This window comes from Micropterus salmoides, unplaced genomic scaffold (genome assembly GCF_014851395.1).
Source record: "Micropterus salmoides isolate LMB-PRFRI ecotype aquatic unplaced genomic scaffold, ASM1485139v1 Ms_hic_scaffold_14, whole genome shotgun sequence".
NCBI classification, from domain to species: Eukaryota; Metazoa; Chordata; class Actinopteri; order Centrarchiformes; family Centrarchidae; genus Micropterus; species Micropterus salmoides.
Window position 1 is genome coordinate 8,179,557 of NW_024040485.1, and position 25,318 is coordinate 8,204,874.

Consider the following 25,318-nt stretch of genomic DNA (forward strand, 5'->3'; position numbering starts at 1 on the left):
AGATTAATTGATTATTGAGCTTAAGATCAATGATAATCAGTAGTTCTGTGTGTAATTCTGGATTTTAGGTCTTTGTGTTGCTCTGTCCCTGGAGAAATCTCTTAAGTTGGTCCTCATCTGTTTTGCTAATCCTTAGTTTTTACTCCTCTGGTCTTGGACAGGCATCCCATTAACATGTTGAATAGGCTGCAGAGCTTACCTCAGACTGTGTTACTCGCCCATTTTTTTGGTGATTTCACTGTTCAAGTTTGGGGTTTTTTTGTCGTAAAATTGGATCACTTTTAACAAACCTGCTCACCTTTCACCATTTGTTGCTCTGCTTTTTCTGCCAAATAAATTTTCATAAATGGTTTATGGCAGTTGTGCACCAAGACAGTGTTTTTGCTGCGGCTGGCAAGTAAAACATGGCCTTAACACTGCAAGTGTTGATGCTTTGATTCTCTTTGAGGGCAAAGACTGTGAGATTTTCTGTTGTAAAGCTTATTTTTTTATGTTATGGGCATAAATTGGTCAAGATAAACCTCTCAACCTGCATGCAACTTATGTTTCTAACACACTTATACTCACTTTGAATAATACACAAATCAGACTCCTCTCTTGCATATGCAGTTCACTCTGAAGTGTGTTAAATTCTTGGCTCGGGTCATGGATAATGATGGGATTCTTTTACTCAAGGCTGGTTCAGCGCTTTGATAAGTAAAGCTAATAGGCTTTTAAACCATGAAGTCGAGGTTCCTTTTTATTAAGATGTTGTTTTATGAACCACGGAGCTGTTGAATGACTTCTGAAGCTCAGCTTTACCATCATCTTTAGTGAATAACATTTCCAACTTATATACACAGTACAATAGTTTGTCTTTAGGTCTGAATATTTTAGGATTATTTTCCTTTTTGATTAATCTGTCAATTATTTATTGTCAATAATTTATCATTTTGTCCATGTTAGAAACGAGTAAAAGATGCCCTTCACCTTTTCCTTACGCCCATGCGCATGTCTTGAAACAGTCAAAAACCCAGGATATTCAACTGATTATAGTGAAAAAGAGAGAAAAGCAGAACAGCTTCACTGTAGTGAAGTTGGAATTAGTGAATGTTTGCTGTTTGTTTGTTTTTAAGAAGTGTCATAGCTGTAGGTGAACATGGTTAGCATTAGCATTTAGCTCAAAGGATTGCCTCAGAGCTGCTAGCGTGGCTGTAGATGCTTAGTCTTGTTGCTTAACAAACGACTTAAATGATTAATTAGTTATCAAACTTGATTGTTATTTGGTCAATCGATTAATTTCAGCACTTGTTTGATTTCAGGAGTATATGGTTCAGTTATTCGTGGCAAATAGGCCTATTTGATGAATGATGGGTTAATTTTGCTTTTTTGTGTCAGTTTATTTGTTTTGTCAAGTCTGCAGATGTTTCAGAAGTCGTAACTTGAACTTAAGATGAACTGGAGCTGTAATTCTTTTGCTCTTAGGTTATCAGACAGTCTGGCCAACAAATGCAATCATGTCAGGCTCCAGTACAGTTTCTGCTGCTTTTTTAAACAACTTTATTGTGAAAGGCAACAACAAAAGTACATACAGCACTAAAGATGCACACTGACTTTAGGGAATTTGATGTATATTGTTCATTGTAATTAAACCCAGCAAAGCAATAGAATCAATCTTATTATTGTCAAAGAAATGGAAATTGAAAAACCAAACAATGCCAGTTAGTATGAGATGCTTCATAATCAGATTGGGTTTATTGCAGCAGAAGAGGCCTTTTCATATTCCTTTAGTTATTGTTGTTTTAGCTTTTTCTTTTAATCTCAGAATCAGTTAAATTTAAATCTGCAAATCACATCGTCTCTTTTAAAAAAAAAAAAGAAAAATGGCATGGTTGTTGACAGGTGACAGGTGGTTTGTGGGAAGGTTGCTGGTTGACAGGTGGCTTGTTTTCATGACACCACTGTACATACTCATTACCAGCCCACCAGCCACCATGTGGGAGAGTGCATACATGATGTTTGATACATACAAATGCTGTCTGGTTGCTGTGAGTCACACTTGCTCCCATTATGATGGGTTATAATCTTGTTCATGTTTTTCAGGAGACTAAAATATCAAAATAGAGGCTGTTTATTGCATTTTATATATCAGACAGTATATTGAAGGCTCCTTCAATTACACGGCTACAGAAACACCTGGCATGGATGCAGATTATTAGCCTTGTTAATGGTGAACATGGTAAACATTATACCTGCTAAACATCAGCATGTTAGCATTTTGCTCAAAAGCACTTCTGTACAGCCTCACTGAGCCGCTAGCATGGCTGTAGACTCTTAGTCTTGTTACTACCATTTGTACTTTGATTTTATGCAGTGTGTAGGTGGTCTTTCTGCCTGAAACAACAGTTTTTAAAAAAAATCATTAATTTGGATTTTTCTGGAGAGATTAGGTGTCCTATGGTTGTCTGAATGTTGTTTTGCAGGCTTTCTCTTCCAGACAATAAGATAATTTAGGGCAGACACCGAATACTGAAAATAGACAGAGTACTGGCACAAAACATGAGCTGTTGCTAACTAAAAATACAGAAATCAGTTGAACCCAAGTAGGAATTTGCTGTTCCACTCATTGTAAATTTCTGAGGATTAACGCCTCAGCTAAATTCCCTAAAATGTAACAGAAAATATGCTTAGCCTGTGTGGCACACTTTGATTCACTGCTGAGCTCTAGTTGACTAATCTGGCTTTGTCTTTTAAAATGAGAAACGAGGTTATATAATAAGTGGAAATATCTGCCCAGTTGTTTCAGACCAAAGGGGAGAGAAATTTGCTTTGAAGTTAGTGTGACTGAGACAGAGAAATTATCTGTGGGTGGTAATTGTGTGAAACAACAGTAAAGCCAGACTGCTTTTGACTTTTGCCTTACTTTTGAGGCATTCGAGTGCAGTCAGTTGAATGCATTTTAAAAAATAAATGGAAACAATATTATAACATCATACCGACTTTATATTCCTCTATGGTAAAAATATGATCTTTTCTTTTTAAGAATTTCAGACTTTGATTCTTTTTATCAAAGGAAAGAAGGTGCCTGGCAGCGGTTTATTTTAGGGATAAGCACAGAATTACTATGATTTATTATCAAAGCTATATGCAGCATTGTAAAGAATTAAATTTAACACTGAATGGTTTTTACCATCTTGGTATTTTGAAACCAAGTAGCCATATATGAACAAGAGGTGGTGCTGTAATTAGGGCCTTATGAAATCTTTTTGCCAGATTCCGTGTTTTCTGAATTCAGGATTTATTTAAATTTAAACAGATTCTATCACAAGAAAGAGTGTGTAATCATGTGGTGGTTTATTGTATTTAATACAATTCAATAAGAAAATATTACAAATTGAATCTATATCAATGAATTTGATGTATCATGCAAGTAAGCATATATAAATATTTACATATATGTGTAATTATTAATGGGGACAATTTACAATAAATGTATTGCAACAGTAGGATATTAAAATACTATAATACTATTTGATAAGGGACAATTCACAATACATGTATTGTGAATGTATTCACAATACATGTATTGTGAATTGTCGCTTCACGCTTATAATACTATGTCAAATAATGCTAGAGCAAACCCCGATTTTTTTATAAATTGCATCAACATTTTGGCACATTGCACGATATTCCGCATACAGTTAATTCCGTTTTTATTGTCAATTTCCACGATTCAGTCCACATTTTTCACATCACAGATATCATAGGGCCCTAGATATGCCTTGCTATGCCTGACAGGTTGCCATAGTAGCGACTTGTTAATCACAAGGTAGCCACACCCTAAAGCATACCCTGCATTATCATTTATTTTCCTCAAAAAGCAGACCATAATTTACTAAATGAATATCATATAGTGAATTGAAGAAGACTTGAAACTAGGGGTTGAGACAATAAACTGAGAAGTAGGTTCATTTTGTCATTGACTACAATGCAGCTGGAATTCTTTTTGCAACAAGTGAAGTTGCCGCCTGCTGGCCATTAGAAGGAATGCAGGTTTAAGGCACTTCCGCTGGCTTCACTTTTCATGCCTGGGGGGTGGTGCTTGGTGAGACATCCTTTTCCTGTTTTTTGCCCACATAGAGGACGAAACATCACTTGTAAAACAAACAGCTCAGACACATTGTCCTTAGACCTAAAAACAAAACAAAACAAAAAACATATTAAGATGTAAGTGTGTTTTCGTCTCCTCAAAGTCTTTGCCTCAGACTCACTGGGGTGCTGCGAAATTAATGAGAGAAAACTGCTGGGGGGGTGGTGGGCATAAAAGAATCAGATTTCTTCTTCTGCACTGAGAGAATTATTAAAGTGCTGCTTGCCAGGCGGAGATGAGGAGATCAGTGGAAACCCCTTGCCGTGAAATCCGCGCATGTCAGGAGAGGAGAAGGATCACTGTTAGGATGCAGGAAGGAGGCCCGGAGAGGGTAAAAACATGTTATCTTTTGGCTTTCACCATTTAGCACCATCTGGCTGGTCATTTGGGTGTTTGTGGTTCTTTTTTGGTACAAATGTTGCGAGTGGAGCAAGTTACCACATGCACATGCAGAGCGTCAGTGAACACAGCACACAAACAACAATGCTTGTGTCATTATGACCATCATCATATCAGAATCAGTCATGTCAAATGATTTGTTAGTTATATGTTCTATTATGATATAATATTGACATTTTATTATGATCATAATGAGATTAGATTTATTTGTTCAACTCAATATGCACATTTTGAAACTCTATTACATCCAGACCTAAAAGAAGTAACTGGTGAAGGAAGTGCACGATAAAAGCAGCTCATAAATCTCGTGTTGGCCAAGCAGCAGAAATCAGAGACTGTTGTGCCCACATCTTTACAAAGACTCCGGCCAGATGAGAGGAGGTGGACACTTCACATTGATGATGCTTCGTGCTCGAACACAGTTGAAATGGTCATTGGCCTAGGCATAGGCTGGTTACCGGTTTCAAGGTTTCACAGAGAGACAGAGAGCTGTGGATATTGTAAAGCACTGAGCAGGTAAAGACACAGTGAACACAGCTGCTGGTGACGATGTCATTCAGACCACAGTGGTCTCTATTGGTAATTAACAACAAACCTCCTCCACAGGCGGCTAATCTGCTGCTGTGAAAACGGAATCGCGGGTGAAAAACCAAAAGCGAGTTCTTAAAACTGCTGACAAATAAAGTCTGAGCCGACAGAGAGAGAGAGACAGGTGGTGTGTGCTTCTGTGTCTGAAGGGAAAAGCAAGGTGAGCAGATTACTGTAGTTTGTGATTAAGCACAAAAATAAGTTGGAGAATTAAGTAGAATTAAAATGGTGTGCAATTTATTTTCAGCTCCTTCCAGTGAAAATGTTATTTTATAATCAATGTTTCATTATGACCATACTATTGAGACCAGTGAGAACAGCCAACATTTATACTGGTACTGATGAGGATCATAATAAAAATAGATTTTTCCAATAGTTACAAAAATATTTGTGTATGCTGTCAGTTATTTATCCTCGAAAGAAAGAAAATCGGAATCAGACAAAATTAGAATCGGCAGCCAGACCTTTTAAAAAATCAGTAACTGGCATCAGCCAGGAAAATAATCTGATAATATGACCACAAGGTGAACCTATGAACTTAAGTCATTTTTCAACTAATTTAAACTATTGCTTTGTGTTGTTGGCCAGAAAGATAATAGCAAGACTTCCCTCTGTGTACATGTATCCTATAAAAATACAATTTTGGCTGTGTTACTTGTGTCCCCTTCAAAAATTGCTCTTGAGAAATTTTATGTTTATGTTCCCCCCATACTGTGAGATGAGATTTACGCCCATGACTGTTAACACCTCTTGTGAGAAGGATCAGGATCCAGCCTGGACACCTCTTCCTCTAGTGAGGAGGAAACTTGTTTCCATGAGATGAGATGAAATGAGACATTGGCAAGAATGTGTGACTCTCTCTCTCGCTTTCTCTCTCTCAGACCTATTGCCATGAATCTTTAGGTTGCAATGTTGCCCACAAATTCACAAACAATGAAAAAAATAATATAAACAATGAAAAAAGAATTTAATAAACAATGAAATGACATTATAAAAACTAAAGTAAGAGGAATAAAAACACAATATAGGCCTTTGTTATGTTAAAAATATGTCTTGCTTTTTGACAAGCAGTAGAATTTTTCAAAGGAACAATTATTAAAATAAGAAACAGTATTACATAACACACATATACACGTATACACATGACAATGTGATAATTAAGTTACTTTATACAAACAACAATGGTTCCCCATTTGTTGCATGAGGAAATACATTTAGCTGTAATGATATGGCAGTAAGTAGGAGAGTTTCTGTGTGTCTGATTTAGCTTTCTCGCACACACACACTGTTTGGAGCAGGTTTTTAGTCTTTCTTCTTTTGCTACTGTGAAATGAAGTTGGTTCAACATAAATTAGGCCTATACTGTGTGTGTGTGTGTGTGTGTGTGTGTGTGTGTGTGTGTGTGTGTGTGTATATATATATATATATATTAGTGTTCAGTTGAAAAAAGTTTGGTTTTACCAGACATTTAAAAATAACATATTTTAGAGCAATACCGTGAAACTAATATTTTCGCTTAAGATTATCATACCCTCAATATCTCATACCGGCCTATGCCTACTGTTTTTCAAATGTCAGTCTTTTTAATATGAAGATTCAACCAATATATCATCTCGTGTGTGTATCATCTGGTGTTTACATTCACCCAAGACATAAACTCAAAAAATTAACTGTGGAATGTTCTGGGTGTATATGTCTGTATATAGCCTTTGTAAATAAACTACTGTATCTAGCCTATTGTTTTTTTATTTTATTTATTTTCTGTTACCATATTTTAATTCATTATCTGTTAAGTTCTGTATGTGTAGCATGAAGGGACTACAAACTTTCTTTTCCTTGTACAACAAACACATTTGTGTTGTGATAATGATAAATAAACCTTGTACCTTGTTTCTTATATGTCCCTGCTTCTCCAGCCTACTTACACCCAGCTGATTAAAAGGGTCAAACCAACACAGGACTCTTTTGAGTGCGCAGACTGGCACTGGCACATGATTGAGACCACCAACCACATCAGTCTAGACTAGAAGAATAGAGATCAGTGACATCATACATCAGCAAATGTCTTTATGAGGTGGTGATCACTAAGACAATAAAATCATTCAACCAACAACAATAAAGCCTGGATGTATGGAGAGGTGAGTTGAAAAGGAAGCGTACAACACCGTCAGAGTGAGACTGCAAGCTGATCAAGAAGGCAAAGTGGAGACACCAGCAGAGACTGGAGAGAGACCTCAGCACAAACAGCACCAAAGATATATGGCAGGTGATCAGGAACATCGTAGGCTACAAATGCAAGAGCATCATGTGTGAGCTTAACAGCTTTTATGCTCGCTCTGATCTCCTTAACAAAGAGTCTGTCAAGTCTACTCCATCCTCCAGAAGAACTGCCACTGTCAGTATCCACAGCAGATGTTAGAAGAGTAAATATGAATAAAACAGAACCAACAGATCCACAGAGGATACCCTCCACCGCCCTCCACTCAGCCCTCACATACCTTGAGAAAAACAACACCTACATCAGAATGCTGTTTGTGGATTTCAGTTCAGCATTCAACACAATCTCCCCCATGAAACTGACGGCAAACTCAGCTCTCTGGTCTTAAGTACCACACTCTGCACTGGATTTTGGACTTCCTCATAAACAGACCCCAGATGGTTCAGATTGGTGGGCACACCTCCCCCACTCTAGTGCTCAACACCGGAGCCCCCCAGGGCTGTGTGCTCAGCCTCCTCCTGTTCACGCTGTACACCCTCGACTGCAAACAGAGCGAACTCTGTTGTGAATTTTGTGGACAACACCACCATCATCGGGCATATTTCAAACAATGATGAGCCTTCATATCGGGAGGAAATCGATAATCTTGCAGAGTGGTGCTCAGAGAACAACCTACTGCTCAACGTCAGCAAAACCAAGGAGCTGATCATTGATTTTGTGAAAAAGGAGTTAAAGACACACACTCCTGTCTACAGGAACAATGGGTGAACAGTTTTAAGAAGAAGGCAAAATTCCTGTGCCCAAGTTCTTGTTAACTTTTACAGGGGAGCATTAGAAAACAACCCGACTAGAAACATCACCAACTGGCATGGGATGCGTACAGCCCAGGACAGCAGGGCTCTGCAGCCGGTTATTAAAACGGCATCAGTGATATTGCTGAGGTGAGATGCCTGCAGAACATTCATTTTCAGTCAACACAGAAGCTAGCACGAGTTAACCCAGCCTTTTTTATGAAGATTGGGAAAATATAATGATTATTTGACAAATCAGTGGTTCTCAAATCAGTGGGGTCCTTGAGGGGGTTTCTAGGGGGTCCCCAGAATAAAGGGAATCATTTATTTCAGTACACAGAGAGAATGTATGACTTTTTTGGTTATGGGTTTTATACACTTTCTGTAATAAAAACATGTAGAAGCAAAAATCCTAACACATATTCTGTGACAAAATCATATCAAATGGGGGTCTGTGGTCTAATTTCTGTCAGTTTATGGGTCCCTGAAGTGAAAAAGTTTGAGAAACACTGCTTTAAATCATGGTGAGGTACTTGGGCTGTCAGTGCTCTGCTCACTCTTTTGCAACACGGCTCAATTAAAGTGACTGTTGTTTGCTGCTTCTGCTGCTGTTCATGTAGCATTTCAAAAGGCTCCACCCCTGCATCCACCTGTAAGCTCTGAGTCTACCTTACCTCAGCGGGGGAATTTATTACCCTCATATCCTTGTTCCCCATTCCCTGCTGTGCTGAGCTTGATGTTTCCTTGTGGGGAGCAACGAGGTCAGAGCCTGTACGCCTTACGCTGTACATTCTATACTTTCACATACAATGTATCCCATGTGACTGAAAATGAGTTGTAATTCCTAAATAATGCAAACATTAAAGATACATGAAGGACCTTCAGAAGGTGACTGGCAGGTCATTTTATCAGAAACATCGGACAAACTTTTTAAGAAGTAAGAAGACTTTAGACTCTGGCCAGACTCAATACCTTAGCCATTATAAATCTATCACTTTTCACTCCTTCAGCCTCTCCTGAGGCTAATATGACATATTTTGACTGTTGTACCACTATTTTTGGCTGATATTACATTTGTATTTATCCTAAAATAGATAGGCCATGGCCCACCTCCCTAAAAAGTTTGTTTTTAAAGCTGGTTATCATGCCAACCCAAAACAGGCAGATATTGTACTCCACAAATGAGATCTCACGTTATAAAAGGCCAAGTAGTGGTGTCAATGTAGCTGTATAAATGTGTGCTTTGATGCTCTAACATTTTTCTGGGTTATTTGGGAAATAAATTCTGCTCGACTGTGCTGTATTCATTGTATCACGGTTTGAGTCCTCAGTCCTCTCCCTCCTGGTCTCTATTACCACTAAAATGAACTCATTTTGACTGTGGTGGCAGTAAACTCACTGGACCCAGGATTAGCTATTCAGCCTGTACTTCACTCTGCAAAATCATCTGTACAAAATCAGTGTCAGAGCAGTGTCACGACTGTTGGCTGTTTGCTGGGATGTCAGCCTCCACACAGGGAGTTCAGAACCTCCCTTTTTACCAGCCCTCTGTCCTCTGTCCTCTCACTCCGCCCATAATGACATCTGCTGTAGGAGGACAACATGGCCATTAACTCAGGGGAGAGGGGAAGGCAGGGAACAGAGGGTCAGAACAGAGAGAGGGATGAACAGAGTGAGAGGGAAAGAAGAAGCAAGTTGAAAGGGTCACAGAGAGAAACTGTGGATAGAGGTGATAAAAAGGCAGACGAGTAGAGATCAAGTGTGAACAGGAAATAAGGAAAAAGGGTAATTGGGGGAGAGAGAGAGAGACAGAGAGTGAGAGAGAGAGAGAGAGAGAGAAAGAGATTTGAAAACAGCTAAGAATATTGAACCAGAAACAAAGAGATCCCCAAGGGACTAAAATCCAATATCATCAGTCCCTAAAGAACAGACTGCAGTATAAAGGATTAACGCCCAAGAAAAGATAGTGTTACATACCAGAAAACAAAATAAAGAATGCAATTAAACAAATCAATCTTTTGGGATTTATTTTTTTTAATAAAGTCAGTTCACAATAGACAGGTTGGATATCAAAATTCTGAATAAAAGTGTTGAAATTATTGTCCATAAACTTTAGAAGAACAGAAAGAAAAACATTAACAGAAATAAACAACTGCAGGTCCTCTAAGCTGTAAAATCCTGTGGGTCTGACTGGAAAATTTAGCTGTTTCTAGAAGATCTTAAGACAGTAACCTTTCAAATTCATCTAGGCAATCTGTGCAAGGAGGTTTTTCTGTCCTTCCTACAGATACTGACGTACTGGCCTTCTTTACCTACCACAGTGTCTTCAGCCAAAACGAAATAGATGTTTTACTAAAACACAAAACTAACACAGCACATTAACATCCATTTTACAAACAACACCACAACGATAAACAACTTTTGCATGTTCGTGTCTGAGGATAATTTATTCAATCTGGCATAATGAACTTCTTAATATAAACCTATCCGACAGGGTGAGGGGTACAGCATGTACAATGGAAAGTAACTGTGTAGTAATAAATTATATCTGAATTCTTTAAATTGAACAAGGACTGGGACAGGTCTGCAATTTGACTCTAACATAAATAAATAATGAAACTTTTTCTCTGTCAATGAATCGCATAAAAAAGACCAAAAACAAACAATGTGATTGTGTCTCAAAACTTTACTACGTCCCTATGTTGTCTTTCATTCAGTCCGAATCCCATTGGTTTCAACTGAAGGTGTAAAACCTTTGGAAAGAGGTCACAAATATTCAGTTCAGTTGTTTCCTAAAACAGCTTGGCGTTGTAGTTTTAAGAACATGTTGCTCAAACAGGAGTAAATAAAGCGCTTGTTGGGAACTATTTTCAACCACGGATTAATACACAGCTGGTGGTCTATTGACTGTTTATGGCAGCAGGATGGTGTATGTAGGATTGATGCCAAATAAACAGTACAGTGTACTGAAGGAAGGAAGGTTTCATTATTGAGACAACTATGGAGTTCTATGGCACAGAGGAATAAGATAAATTTGTCTGTACTATATCTGTCTTTACTATACAGACAATACTTAGCTAATAGGATCAATTCATTGTTTTTTTTGGTCATTTCATAAAAATATAGTATGGTCAGCCTAATCTTTTGAAGTATTTGAGCCGTACAGTGAAAACAGAGCACTGACCGTTTTATAATATTCCACAGGAAACTTGATTCCAAGAAAATGTGTTTAGTGTTTGTATCTTTACTGTGAGAAACATCAGACTTGTTTTTTATTTTTACTTTTGGGCAAACACTCGCTCCAAAAATGCCTATATTTGTAGAAAAAGAAGCTTGAAAATTAGCGTGTTGTGTTTCCTCTTGGTGTGAAAAAACTGCGTGATGGTAGTCGCATTTCTGCATTGCTGTTGTGCCTCAGTTTCAAATTTAAACCACTTAAAAACGTCATTTGTTTTTGTGAAGTGGATGTATTTGGGTTCTGCTTAACATGATTACGCTCTGTGGTGCGTGAGTGACTGATTTCATGATTGAAGAATGTGAATAACACACTCTGAATGGAATAAATCTAGAGTCCAATTAAGTTGCACTATAAATGTTTTCAATATGATCTCAAAGTGTTGCAAACCTGCTTCATTCCAGAAAACATTTAAAATAATAATAATAATAATAATAAAAGATAAACACACTACTTCTTCCCTATTTTTTCCCCTCAGAAATCAGACAAACTATCTCAATTAAAAAAATTAAAAAGATTAAAAGAGGCCACTATTTTACAACTGAGAAAAACAGAGGACTTAACCAATGTCACATGAATATTATATAGTAAGGAGAAATATATTTTCTCTGCTGAATTTAATACCATTATAGCAAAATGTTATCAAAGCTTTGAAAAATGTATTTGAGCATTCATGACCCTGAAATGAAAATCTTCCTTTCCTGCAGACAGATGAAAGTACTGCAGTTTGTCTGAAGAGACCCCATCTCTTCACGCACATTACCTGTCTCAGTTGTATATGAAAGTAAGTGTACCTTTACTACACATGCAGTTAGCCTTCACACCTGAATTACATTCCTACAATCATACATGTATAACATACTATCTACATCACACTGTCGATCCTCGTGTTTGGTAATTTCTAAGTTAGTTTGACTTAATTAATTACGTTGGAACCAGTTAAGCTTTGGACTGATTGGTGGTCTGGACCTCTGGTTAGATGTTATTGGTTGTTGTAGCTTTTTTCTGTTTAATTAAATGTGATGCAGGCAAGTACATTTTTGGTCAGTAAAAGATTTATAACTAGTCCAACATATTTACAGTATTAATATATTTTGTGTTCTGTTCACTTTTCAGACTTTCATTTTTTTATCCTCCATATTCAACTAAACAGTCCACAAAGTACAATTGTATTACAAGACACTGAAACCATGCTATGCTGATGCTAAAGTCAGAATGCTAACATTCTAATGCTAAGCAGGTGCAATGTTTAATACGTTCACCATATAAGCATGCTAACATTATCTAATTAGCACTAAAAATAAGTACAGCTGAGGTTGATAGGAATTAGTTTTGCATATATTTTGTAAATTAAACCAAAGTATTTTACAAGTTGTTATACTTCATCGCTCAGACCTTTATGGTCGCGGAGGGCACCATTAAGGTCTGTATCAATTCTACAGAAGTTGTCAAGATATTTCACTCAAAACCAAATTGCAACCTCAGGCTAGATGTAAGGTCAAGGGATAACCAAAGTAAGGCTACATCCTCTGGGGACTATGAATGCCTGTACCAAATTTCATTGCAATCCATCCAGTAGTTGTTAAATTTCAGTCTGGACAAATTGGTGAATTGACCGATTTTGCCATAGAGTGACCATATTTTGGTTTTCAAAACAAAAGGACAGTGGGGGCAGGAGGCAGGTGGACACTCTGGGTGTAACAATGCAACTATGTGGGCTTCTACATTGCTAGCGCCTTTATTTGACACTGTACCAGCTCTGCAGGTCATGCATTATACTTGACACGGATCCATAACCTCCCTTCCCATCTGTCCACTACATTGGCACTATCCACCTGGAGGAATAACTACAATAAATTAGTGTTTTAGAACAACATTAAAATATTGGATAAAAAGTTGAAGTTGAATGTTAGTATAATAATAACAACATATTTATAAGTTACACTTTATTTGGCTGATGTCTGCCTACAGATTGTTTATATTAGACCTATTTGTAATATTACAGCAGCTTATAATTTGAGATTCAACAATTAAACTGATTCACAAGTAAAACTGTTTTCTGTCTTGTATGGTTTGACGTCAACCTTTTTTTAATGCCTCGCCAAAATCTAGTCTGTAATTGGTTGGTTCACGAACATTGACATTGGTGAGCAACTTTATGCACATGCTTGGATAAAAGAAAAGCACCCGATCTTCTCCCTTCTTGGTCTCTGCCAGTGGAGAGGGCAGGAAAGAATACCGGCACCTTGTGAGAAGAAGAAGAACTGCCTTTACTGTGTTACTTGCCACTGACAAGCAAGCTGCTGCTCTGTTTCTTGCGAGAAGGCGGAAACTTAAGAGAAAGGTCAAAGCAATACAAAAATGCACGGACTGTAGAAAGCACAAGCCGAATCCCGGACATTTTGGGAGATTTAATCCCAGCTGAACGCATTTTTTAGGTCCCAAAAAGAGGACATGTCCGGGAAAAAGAAAATGTGTGGTCACCAGGGGTGTAGGACTTGGGGGAAAGGGGGTCAGAGTATGCAGGGCCATCATGTATGGAGGGCCCACTGAGATACTACATTGAATAGTCATGGATGCGGGGAGGTGCCCATCGAGAATGCTTATGTACATGGTCCAGAATGTTGTGCTACACCCCTGATGGTCACCGTACCATAGAGACACATTGCTCTTACAGGTATATACTAAAGTAGGTAAACTAAAGTCGGTGCTCAGAGTTTCATTCAGAGAGTGAGAGTGAGGGAAAGAAAAAGTCAAAGGCAGCTGAATAGGACAACAAGCTTCTTTGTGACCTGCCATCATCCAAACAAAAGATGGTGCTTCTCTGCATCAAGAGGCGTCTTTTCTTCAAGGGCTAACATCCTCTTCCTAGTTATTATTACCTCTGCGTACTGGTACAAAAGTAAACAAAACTAGACTTGAAGAAAGCAATTGTCTTTTTCATAATTCAGGTTGTGGAGGTCACCCCGATGCTTCATATTGCCTTCTGGCAGAATTAAGAAACGCCTCAGCAAGCCCACACGGCTGCATTGCTCATTCCCATCATTAAAATAAATTGCTGTGCTCTGTGGTCTGTGTAAAAAAAAAAAAAAAAGTTACGAAAAAAGCCCTGTTTTCACCCTGCGGCTCTGCTCGGGATTTTGTCACTGTGTCTGTCCCAGGGGCTCCTCAGCTGCTTCAGAGACATAAGAAGACACTGTATGTTGTTCCTCTACACAGAACCCGCCCATGGGCAAACACAACGACTTGGTTCGCGGGCTACTGTTGTATGAAATAATCAATTCATTACAAACAGTAATTTGCATCAGGCTACATCCTGCCAGGAGAAGAAAATCACATATCTGGGTGATGAAAGGGAGGGACAGAGGCAATGTGGAAAGTCTGCTGTACATGTTTCTGGAGCTTGAATCAGTTTCCCACCACTACATCTGCTGAAGAAGCCCTTCTTTGAAAATAGCATTGTGTTTGCGTGCAGTGGCTAGATGGCACTTGTGAAATCCTGACAATATACAACTGAAGCTCTGCTCGAGTGGCAATTTCTTTGAGGAATAGGAGAGAGAATAAGATAGAAATAAACAGTTGATATAATGTCCACCCTCCTCCTTTAAGAGAGGAAGGAGACTTAGTTTGGTTTGATGAAATGCTCTCTGCAGATTGTGTCTGCAAGTAAAGGATGTACGTGTGGGAGGGCCAGAGTCTCTCCACTTCAAGCACTTACTGACCTGACTGAAACAACTGAAGGTACTGCACTGATCCTGCTCTTTAGCACAGTATGGATAGTATAACTGTTTATGTAGCACTTTCAAAAAACTGTCACAAAAGTGCTCTGCAGTCAGATAAACTCAGACATTAAAAAGAGCACTGCACCATAGCACAACAGGTAACCTTGAGAAATTGATTATGAGGTTACGTCTCAGGTTATAACATGTCTCTAAATTAGGTTGAAAAGGGAGGGGTTTTATTTTTAATCTAGGAGACATGTAACCAATGACTCATCAGCTTTTAAATCAGTATGTTTAATTGTGAAGCAGATCCTGAATACCTGTCAAATCTGCAGAAATGAAAGTAGGGGCTTAAAGAGTTATAAGGAAATTAATTGAGACATATTGTGATATCTCTTTCTTATGCTGCCATTTTGGCCATGTCTCTGTTGTTAAGTAGAGGAGGATGCGTCTCAAGAGACTTACTGGTTAAATAAAAGTTAAGTAAATAAAATAGTGTGCACACTAAGAAAAGTTAAAGACATAGTATATGTGAGGAGTCTCTGGTGATCACACCCCATCATGATGAGAAACCAAGACATCTAAATAGGAATTTCAACAAAATGTAGCCCCTCTAAAACTCATATATCTCAGAAGTTATAGACAGGAAGTCACCCCCCCCCCCCCTCCAACATACAGTGTCTTCTTATGTCTCTTCTTATGCCCCCCCCCCCCTTGTGTAAAGCTAAGCTAACTGGCTGCTGGCTGTAGCTTCATATTTAGAGTATGGACACAAGTTATATCAGTCTTATCAAACTCAGCAAGAAAAGAAATGAGTGTCTTTCCCAAAATGTCAAACTATTTCTTTAGGCTAATAGTCATGATTTATGGCCTGGTAAAAGTGCCTGAAAGTACAACTAATTGACTTTTTTCTTACATAACAGTCTTACAGTCAAAATATTTTCCTTCCAGAGTAAAGAACTTCTCACAATAGAGTTGAGTTATATTTCGCTAAGTGTTTTTGACAGGTGTCATATCATATTCCTGCAGCTGCAGAGGCTTTATAAAGCACGGTTCAGCTAAACTGGTCGTCAGTGCGGATTTTCTTGCACACGTGGACAGCTCCCCCGCTGTGAATGTCAAGTGAGAGTTATTGAACAGTCAGAGGTAGAGGAGTCTCTCACGGATCCTGGGCCGTTCTCCACCGCTCCTTAGCCTCTGGCACTCGGCAGGTAAAGCACAATAAGCTCCAGCTCAGTCAGACTTGGGGGATTATTTACTTAGACTCTGCTCAGAGTGTCTGACTTCATTTCTCAAACACCCTTCATTTCCCAGTGCCGGTAGCGCCGCAGCGTCCTTGCATGTCCGTTCCAATCACTCCTGCTTCACTTGTCTCAGGTTTGTGTTGGAAAGAGCAAGAAACAGAAGGATTTAACTGAGCTTTTTACATGTGTTTTTTTTTTACCCAGCTCTGTTTTTGCCCAAACACAGTTTATTATGTTTCATTTTTCAAGAAAGCCATGGCATGGGGGACTTAAAGAGACTCTGTAAAAAGCTGGGCAATGTTGAGCCAGACCTCGTGACACCTGTGTTTGCCATTTTTGAGTAAAAGGCTGTGTTTTTCTGCTTTAACAAAACAAGCAAATTGCATTCTCTCTGTCCTCCGGCGCTGGATGTTATTTGTCGCCTGCCAAAGCGGCTTCAAACCGTGCCTTATCTCTCTTTTAAATTGGCCACACAATAACAGCATCCTTTTTGAAAAGTTGTTCCATTATAATTGTCATAGGTAAACACATTGTCCCGTTGTAGACCTTGAATTCTATCAGTCGTTCTCTCTGCGTTTCCACTCCCAGACATCGGCTTTGAAATGTTAGTTATCAGGTCTGCAGATCCCACCCCTTTTATTTATTCCAGCAAGCTTTTTTTTGCTCCAGGACATTCAGCACTCGACTGGGGATGTGGTGTATATATGTGTGAATATATGTATGTGTGCCTGTATTTGTGTGAGAGTATGCGTGTCTACTGCTAGAGTGGCAAATGGCTAATGAATAATGCAGGGTTATAGTGATGTGGTGACAGCTCTGATGGCTAAGAGCTGCCGAGCTGTGTATCAGTGATAATGTTCCATTTCCCTTCTGTGCTCCTCTACTCTCTTATTACAACAAATTGCATTTTTTGCAATTTCACCTCCCCACAACCCCCGTGTCTGTGTGCATAAGAGAGTCTGTTGGGCCACCAGAACTAAAAGCCCAACTACATTGTGCACTTGGTGCCTTAAAGGACCAGTGTGTAGGATTTTGTGGCATCTAGTGGCGAGGTTGCAGATTTCAACCAAGTGAATATCCCTCGCCTCACCCTCCCATTTAAAGCGTGTAGGAGAGCATTAGCTAAACTCACGGAAGGCCCTCTCTAAAGCCAGTATTTGGTTTGTCTGTTTTGGGCTAAAAACATGGAGGTTCAACATGGCTGACTCTGTGGAAGAGGTCTCACTTCCTCTGTACGTGTGTGTATGTAAATATATATAGCTACTACTAAGGATACTGACATTCCTTCCTCAGTCATCAGTGTTTTTGTCTAAAAATTTGGGGCTTTTAGTCCTCTGAATGGCAGTTAAATATTTTGAGTTCTTAAGGGTCATTTAAAGGTCTTTAAATTACTATTTCTAAGCCAAGAAACTAAATATTACATAACAAGACTAATGTCTGGTGCACACTAGAGGAGTTTCAAATCTTAACTGATTTTTAAAAATGTGGGATACCACAGACATGACGGCAGATTTAACAGATGTTTGATATTGTAATCATACACACACATACAGGACAATTCAGTCAAGATGCAGGACCACACACTTTGCGTTCACTAAACAGAGTGGCAATTGCAGGGACTTGGGATTTTGCAGAAACCCGCATGATCAAACGTAACAAAAGGCACACTGTCAGTGTCAGCTGGTTGCAGTTCGAACAGTTCGAGTGTTGGAGTGTTGTGTGCACCGAAAAACAAAAACAGGGCGACAAACTGGATCAACTTGTGGCTGAGAAGACGGAATTAGCATGGCTTAGACATTTTATAGCACTAGCAAGTACACATCCGCTTGGTGAGACTTCTCGGTCAGTTCACTGTGTATTTAGCTATTGCTGGTTTCCATCACTGTTGTCCCTTCACACTACAGGACTTCGAATCTTGAAATCGGGGACACTCTGATCCAGTCGAGAACACAAGATTATGTCTGTAAACCCCTCACACTACAGGATCATTTTGGCAGATAATCTGAACAGACCATCCCAGAATTGGGAACACCTCTGCTATTGTCAGAGGGGTGAATCTGATCCAAAATCTGCCCAGCATAAGAGTCTGCAGCCCAGGTCAAAAGAGACATGGAAATAAATGATGTGCAAAGAAAAACAGAGTATTTGCTAACAATTAAAAAGACAAAAATACTTAATCTCAAAAAATACTTTCTTAAAAAGAGAAAGCAAATGGTTTCACACATGACTGTTGACTTCATCACTTCAGGAAACTGCTGTCCAACACTATCCCTATACAGAGGGCGCAAAAACAAGCACACACAGTTCCAAACTGCTGCTGGCCCACTGGCCCCACAGCACCTCCTCTTCAGTCCTTATGCTCCCCACCCTGAATAGAGAGTGGAAACTGCTGTGTACATCCACCATGCTGTAGAAGGAGGGACAGGGGAGAGAGAGCACAGGGCACACAGAAAAACACAACAAGACACATGGCTTTATGGCTGTAACAATAAATTGTATTAAAGTTCACGGCAATCCATCTGATAGTTGTTGAGATATTCATATCACTCAAAATCATAAATGTTAACCTTATGGTGGAAAAGTCAGGGGATCACCAAAGTAGGATTCAGCGTCTGGGCACCATGAATATCGATACAAAGTCTGGGGTGGAAGACATTCTCAAATCCTTGCTATGGCACTGTAACCAAACAATGATTCAACCAGGATCTAGCTCATGAAATGTTTTCAGTTTCTGTAATATCACGCTGTCGGCTAGGTCTTAAGAACAAATCCTCAGCTGCTGGAGTGCATGACACATTTTACTTGTTAATCTGCAGCAACAGAGGTTAATTTGGAATAAGCAGAAGAAAAACACAGCTGAACTGCCAATGATAAGAGGACCACCTACAGAAACTCAAACTTCATCAGCTTGAGCATCAAGGACACAGACAGTATCATTCATATTATCTGACTGATATGTAAAGAGTGCAGGGCAGAAACAAACCAACAATCAGCACCAAAGTTAGAGACATACTTCATGAGGAAAGCAGCAAAAAGCAGCAGCGATAAGCAAGATGGGCATGTGGCTAGTGAGGCTGTTATAAAGTTCATAGGTTCGATCCCCACCACAGATTTGTTTCTCAGCGGTGTCGTGTCCCACCAAATTGTCCTTGAAGAAGATGCTGCAGCCTCCACCGGCTCCGTGTTTACCAGCAGCACTGAGAACTGTGAAATGTAAAAATGTGGAATCGACGCTGTGTAAATGTTTCTGCCGTGTTACTATTTGACCCCCTTGCATTTAATGATGCATGTGTTTTGCAGCGACTCTGGAATATATTGAAGGAGGTCTCTAGAAGCCAAAGAATGTTTTGTAAAGTCTGCCTTTTGTGACCCCTATGAATGCAGTGTCTAGACTATGGCCTTCTTAAAACAAAACAAATCATTTTTTGCATTAAAACTTTTGTTGGAACCACTTGGTGAGTCTTGTACTGTGAGCTGAATCACATGTTGTTGTAGAGACATAAATAAATCAAACATATTGAAAGGTAAGTCAAGTTAACGCGTTATTAGCGCGTTAACGCATTAATTAATTATTTATTTTATTTTTTATCGCACGTTAATGCAATTTTTATTATTATTTTGAAAGTCCATTGCTCACTGGCTCTTAATACACATACAGTCAAACCAAGGGTCACAGGAGGGGTGGGATATTGATCAGCCTGCAAATCAGCCACCCAAACAAGCAGTGGAGGGAGGCTTCAGCAGACTACGCTGGATGCAGCATGTGGGAGAAGTAGATAAACAAAAGCAAGACAAGCGATCAAATGCTATAGCAGAGTGGAGAGCTACACACTGCGTGTTGATTAGTCTTGGGGAAGATGTCGGTCTTAGGAACGTTCAGGAAGGGACACAGCGCTCTGCGAATAAACAGCAGGCGCTCTATGGAGATTAACCAATGGCAACGGTTTCTTTGAGCTACACAGCTGTAGCCTTTTCAACTTGAGTTAAAGGCCTACATAACTTTACCTGATAGGCCTACATCTAGTTTTGCGGGGATGCTCTGCCATGCGAATTCCCTCCTGTTGATGTCCTGTTTAGGAAACAATAATAGATTCTGGAAACTCGCACCAGCAAGGATCAGTCTCTCTTCCAATGATTTGTGCTGCACGTCGCGTACAAAAAGTTCACTTCACCTCACTCTAACAGGGACACTTGCTACTGAACATAGACTGTTTATGCTGCTCCCTGATAAAAGAAAAATGTTTCTGCTGATACCTGTTCAAAATGTTAACCTGGCAGTGGCAGATAGCTTTGGTTCAATTAATGATTTGATTACATTAATGTTTAAGTTGAGATTTATAAGAAATATTTTATTGCTGCTGTGTAAAGGGAATACTGCTGGTAAAAAGCACCTTATTTGTTTAAAGTGTTTGCAAACCACATGTTATTGCACTTTTGTGTGAATAGCAGTACATAGAAATTAAAAGTGCACAATACACTACTTTAAAATTCATTATTCAATTTTGCGCATAACTATGCAATTAATCGCAATTTAAATTTTATTTAAATTTTAATCGTAGCCCAGAACTAGTAAAAAAATATCTTTATTATATTATAATTTCTACACTGTCAGTTTGACTCAGAACCTGCTACACACGTGGCATCCTTACAAATTACAACCACTGGCCTTGTGAGGTCACTTTTAGTAAAGGTCAAAATTTTAAACTCAAATGCAGCATTTTGGACACAGCTCTGTAATGCAAATCCATCCCAGTGCTTCCACACCCACTGTCTCTTTTTCCTGCTTTAATAAGGTCTATGTTCATAATAGCTCGTAATCATAATTCAGAATTGTGTGTAATTTGAAAAACTAGCAGCAATGGCCATTTGACAAAAGCCAATTAATGGCGTGTGTTTCCCATCAACGTGCTAAGTGACGGACATAATGAGAAATGTTGGAGAGATGTTTCTCAGTGACGTGAAGAATAGTTCACATGGAGTAGGCTGGAAAATGACGTCCTTTAGTCAGCTGCATCATTTGTATGCCAGCTGCTCTCATAGCGCAACAATATGATGGAAAGTGTTTTATAGTTAATTATTTCTGATTCACAGCTAAATAAAATATGTTTAGCTCACACAACTCTGCATATATTAAATGTTTTTAATAAGCTGATTTTATGCTGTTGGAGAACTTTGTGCAGGTTTTTATGAGTGACGTGGTCCCCCCAGCCATTTGACAGCAGTGCTCAAGTTAATGTGAGTTTACCTCTGAATCAAGGTTTGGTGAACTGAACTTTACTCATCTACAGTAACCTGTTTAGCTGTGATAAAGGTTCATGACTATAAGTAGATCAGCTACAGCCTAAAGCATCCTCCTGCTTTCCTATACAAGTAGATTGTTTATAACATTGGTTCCCAACTTAGGGGTCACAAAACAAATTTGAAGGTTCAAGAGATAATAACAGTATAGGGCAGCAGAGAAAACATTTTCCTGCGGCACCAAATTATGCTCATTTTGTAAGACATTCCTCTAATCTTTGACTTTACCTCGAGCACCATCGTGAGGTTTGCATTATAGTTTTTTTTTTTGTGAATGTCTCAACAACTATTTGATGGATTTTCTTGTATGTCCCTCCTCAGGATGAAGTGTAAAAACTTTGGTGATCCCCTAACCTTTCATCTAGCGCCACCATGAGGTCATCATTTTAATTTATCCAATACATTCTCATTAGTTTCAGCTGTATTCTGAATTTACTGCTAATAATCAGATGTTAGCAAAGTAAGATGGTGAAGATGGTCAACATTATACCTGCTGTCAGCATGTTAGCATTGTCAATGTGAGCATGTAAGCTTGCTGGGATTAGTATTTAGCTCAAATCAAGTAAAACCTTACAGAGCCTCTAGCATGGCACCTCAGTCTTGATTTCTGAATAATGTTACCACTAAAATGATTCATTTGTTATTTGGTTGAACTGATCACATGCATCAGGTGATGAGGAGGAACAAGTAGACATTCCTTCCATTTTTAAGCCAGAAAGGTTGGAAATCAATTCTGAACCAGAGTTTATGTTGTCCGCTGTCCAAGGTGCTGATCCTGGAACAGCCAGTGAGGCAGGAGCTGTCCACGTTAATTCAGCAATAATCTCTGAAAAACTCTGACAGGATACATCATGGTTAACAGGATGTGCTGTACCAAACATCCATGTTATTTTAGGAAGCCTGCCAGTGAATTCTGCTGTTTCCCCCAATAGTTTGCTGTTTCTGTGCACCACCTTCTTACATTTATCTTGGCCCTGTGTTATGGAGGACCACAGAGTCATGGAATAAAAGATGTTAAACATAAATAAATCAGTTCATTAATAAATGGGATTAGGAAAGAAAAGAAAAGGAAAAAGCAGAAAAGAATTCCAGTTTTCTGATTAAAATCTGTAATGTTGATTCAGCTATTTTTTTCTTTTTTCTTTAGTATTTTGAAAATAATTAAAAAATGTTATTAGGGTATTTTTAATTGATGTATTTATATTGTTTTCTGTATAAATCCCTTTCTATTAGACCTAGTTATTGCTAGATGTTTATATTAATATGTAAAATATTTTACTTACTTATTGTCCATTTAAATATCAAATAATGAAACTAGTAGCTTCATCAATTTATAGGTGGATTAGTTCATTCATCATTCATTCTTGTATTTAGTGCCACTATATAACCACTTACCTGTAGTCCTCCATAATCTCTACCTTAAGACTGTATCACACTGTAATAACGTCATTTTTTCCCCTCCTCATTATCAGTATCATGCTATGCAGTCTATTTAATTTATACAAGGTCTAAGGCTCCTTGTAGTACTTTGCATTGCTGAAAGGCAGGAGGCCCTCTGGGAGTTCGGGGCCACCTGCTTTGCGGGGGCTGCGGTTTTACACTTTTCAGATGTTACTATTCTGGTTTCAAGTCGACAAAACCTGGAGTGAAGATGCATCTCAACAGTGTGTTCTGTGTTGATCAAAGCTTACATTTTTCTAACCCTGATAGGTCATAACTGATACACCACTAGTCTTATGTAGATGAAAGGATTATGCATGTTGTTATTGATTGGCCCTCGAGGTTTCTGCATCATTCACATGGGACAGCATGCTGTTGGCTTGTTGTGAGCTGTTCTGTTTCTCTTCTCAGCCTTTGGACCATTTTTATACATACTGAAGTGTGAAGTTTACAACCTCTCTAACTATTTAATGTGCACAATAGTAAATGGGTTTCTAAGATTAGAGAAATGACTGAAACTGTGTGACAGACATATGATTATACACCTGAGCTGTCTTGCTGTGCAGAAGATGCAATTTACATTTTCTTCCCCCTAGCTGAGGCTCTTCTCCAGAGCAACCTACAATTAGAACAGCTGTTAGAATAATTGTAATTCTCACATCAATTGCATTACAAGCACACAAGAGTACAAAGGTCAGAGAAACAGCGTTCTGGAAGCCTCTACATATGTTTTTATTTTAATGCAAATGATTTTTTTACTTTTTCATGCAAATGAATAAGGGCTGTCTTTGTGTGTTTGCAGGATCCAGTCCGGCTCCTACCTCAGCACCGGCTGGTTCACGCTCATCCTCGCCATGGACATGTGCAAAGAGATCCATATCTATGGCATGATAAATGACACCCACTGCAAGTAAGATGCCAACTTTCAACCCCCCCTCGTCCATATTGGGATGAAAAATGCACACATCCCTACAAAACTTTGAAAACTAGATTCACATTCACAGCAGCGCCGGCCAATCGCAGCCTCCCATAACCGCACACTGCCCGGTTGGAATACATTTCCAATGCCTCAGTTTGGATTTAATGGCTGAATTTCTATGCTGAAATCCATATTGGGTTCTCTGTGCCGTGAATACCATTATGTTTTCCTGCCTAGAATACCCAGCAGGCTGCAGAGTCTCTGTTGCTGCGGGTGGCTGGGCTGCAGCACCCAATTCCTCCTCCTGCTTAAAGTTTTATTTGTATATTGGCCTGTCGTCTTCCCTCTGACTCTCGGGTGAGTGATTACTGTCTGGCTGCGAGGCCATAGGAGGGATGACAAACAAGATGCTGTTGCTCCAGGCATGGCTGCTCAGTCTCAAGTCATCTCAGCCTTCACGGGCTTCTCTGCTCTATCCCTACGCCTCCCCCCTGCTCTCGCAGCTCAACCTGAGCTCTCTCTATTCCCCGAATCAAACACTTTTACCTAATGCGCGGTGAAAATCCTGCCTTTTATCCTCTCCGTGTTCCCCGTGCACAGCGGGAGTTGAAATATAAACAACCCCAGACACATGACAGAGAGGAGTGATAATTCAACCAGCACGGAGAATTTTATGATTCAGTGAGGCAGTTAAGGGGTGGTGTTCTCTCCCTGCCTTTCTCTCGCTTATGTCTTTCCATCCTGTTTGAGACGAGGGGATATTGTGTCAAGTTCCTGAATGGACAATTTAGTGTCACACGAAGTACTGTTGGCAGCCGACTGCTTCAGTACAACAAGAAGAAGTGATGTTTTGTGTGACAATGTTCGAAGCTTTAGTCAAAATTGACCTCAGCAGTTGCGTGGTAATGGAGCTTCAACAGGTGCTGCAGAGAGGGTGAAATTGAATTTATTTGTTAACGCTGGTGAGCACCACTGTGTGACACAGAGAGAGGAGAGGCAGTGATTACGATGTGTATTACTGTAAGCTGGCAGACAGCCATGGTTGCTTTTTCACTGTGGACCCACTGACTGGATGTTGTGATGGCTGTTTCTCTTCTGTCTGTGTTCATTTTCCCAATGAAATTGTTACACAAGTCACCCTCTCATGAAGACGTCACTCGCTATTAGAAACTAGCTGCAGAGTGCACAGTTTATTCTATGGCTCCGTGCTTACTTCTGTTTTTATTGATTCCTTGCTCTTTGTAATGGTATGTGTTGCAAACTATGAACAGATTCACATATTATGAAACTCCAGTCAGAAAGGGGGTTTTTTGGGGATGTTTTCATATTTATTTT

The 25,318-nt window shown here is 39.2% G+C and overlaps 1 protein-coding gene across 1 annotated transcript in view; it reads left to right on the forward strand.

The window, feature by feature from the left end:
- Positions 1-25,318, forward strand: part of st6galnac3 (ST6 (alpha-N-acetyl-neuraminyl-2,3-beta-galactosyl-1,3)-N-acetylgalactosaminide alpha-2,6-sialyltransferase 3) — an 85,238-nt gene that overhangs the window by 56,851 nt on the left and 3,069 nt on the right. Inside the window, exon 4 of the mRNA XM_038717484.1 lies at positions 23,867-23,974. Coding sequence (XP_038573412.1) covers positions 23,867-23,974 — 108 coding nt within the window. The remainder of the gene's footprint in view (positions 1-23,866; positions 23,975-25,318) is intronic.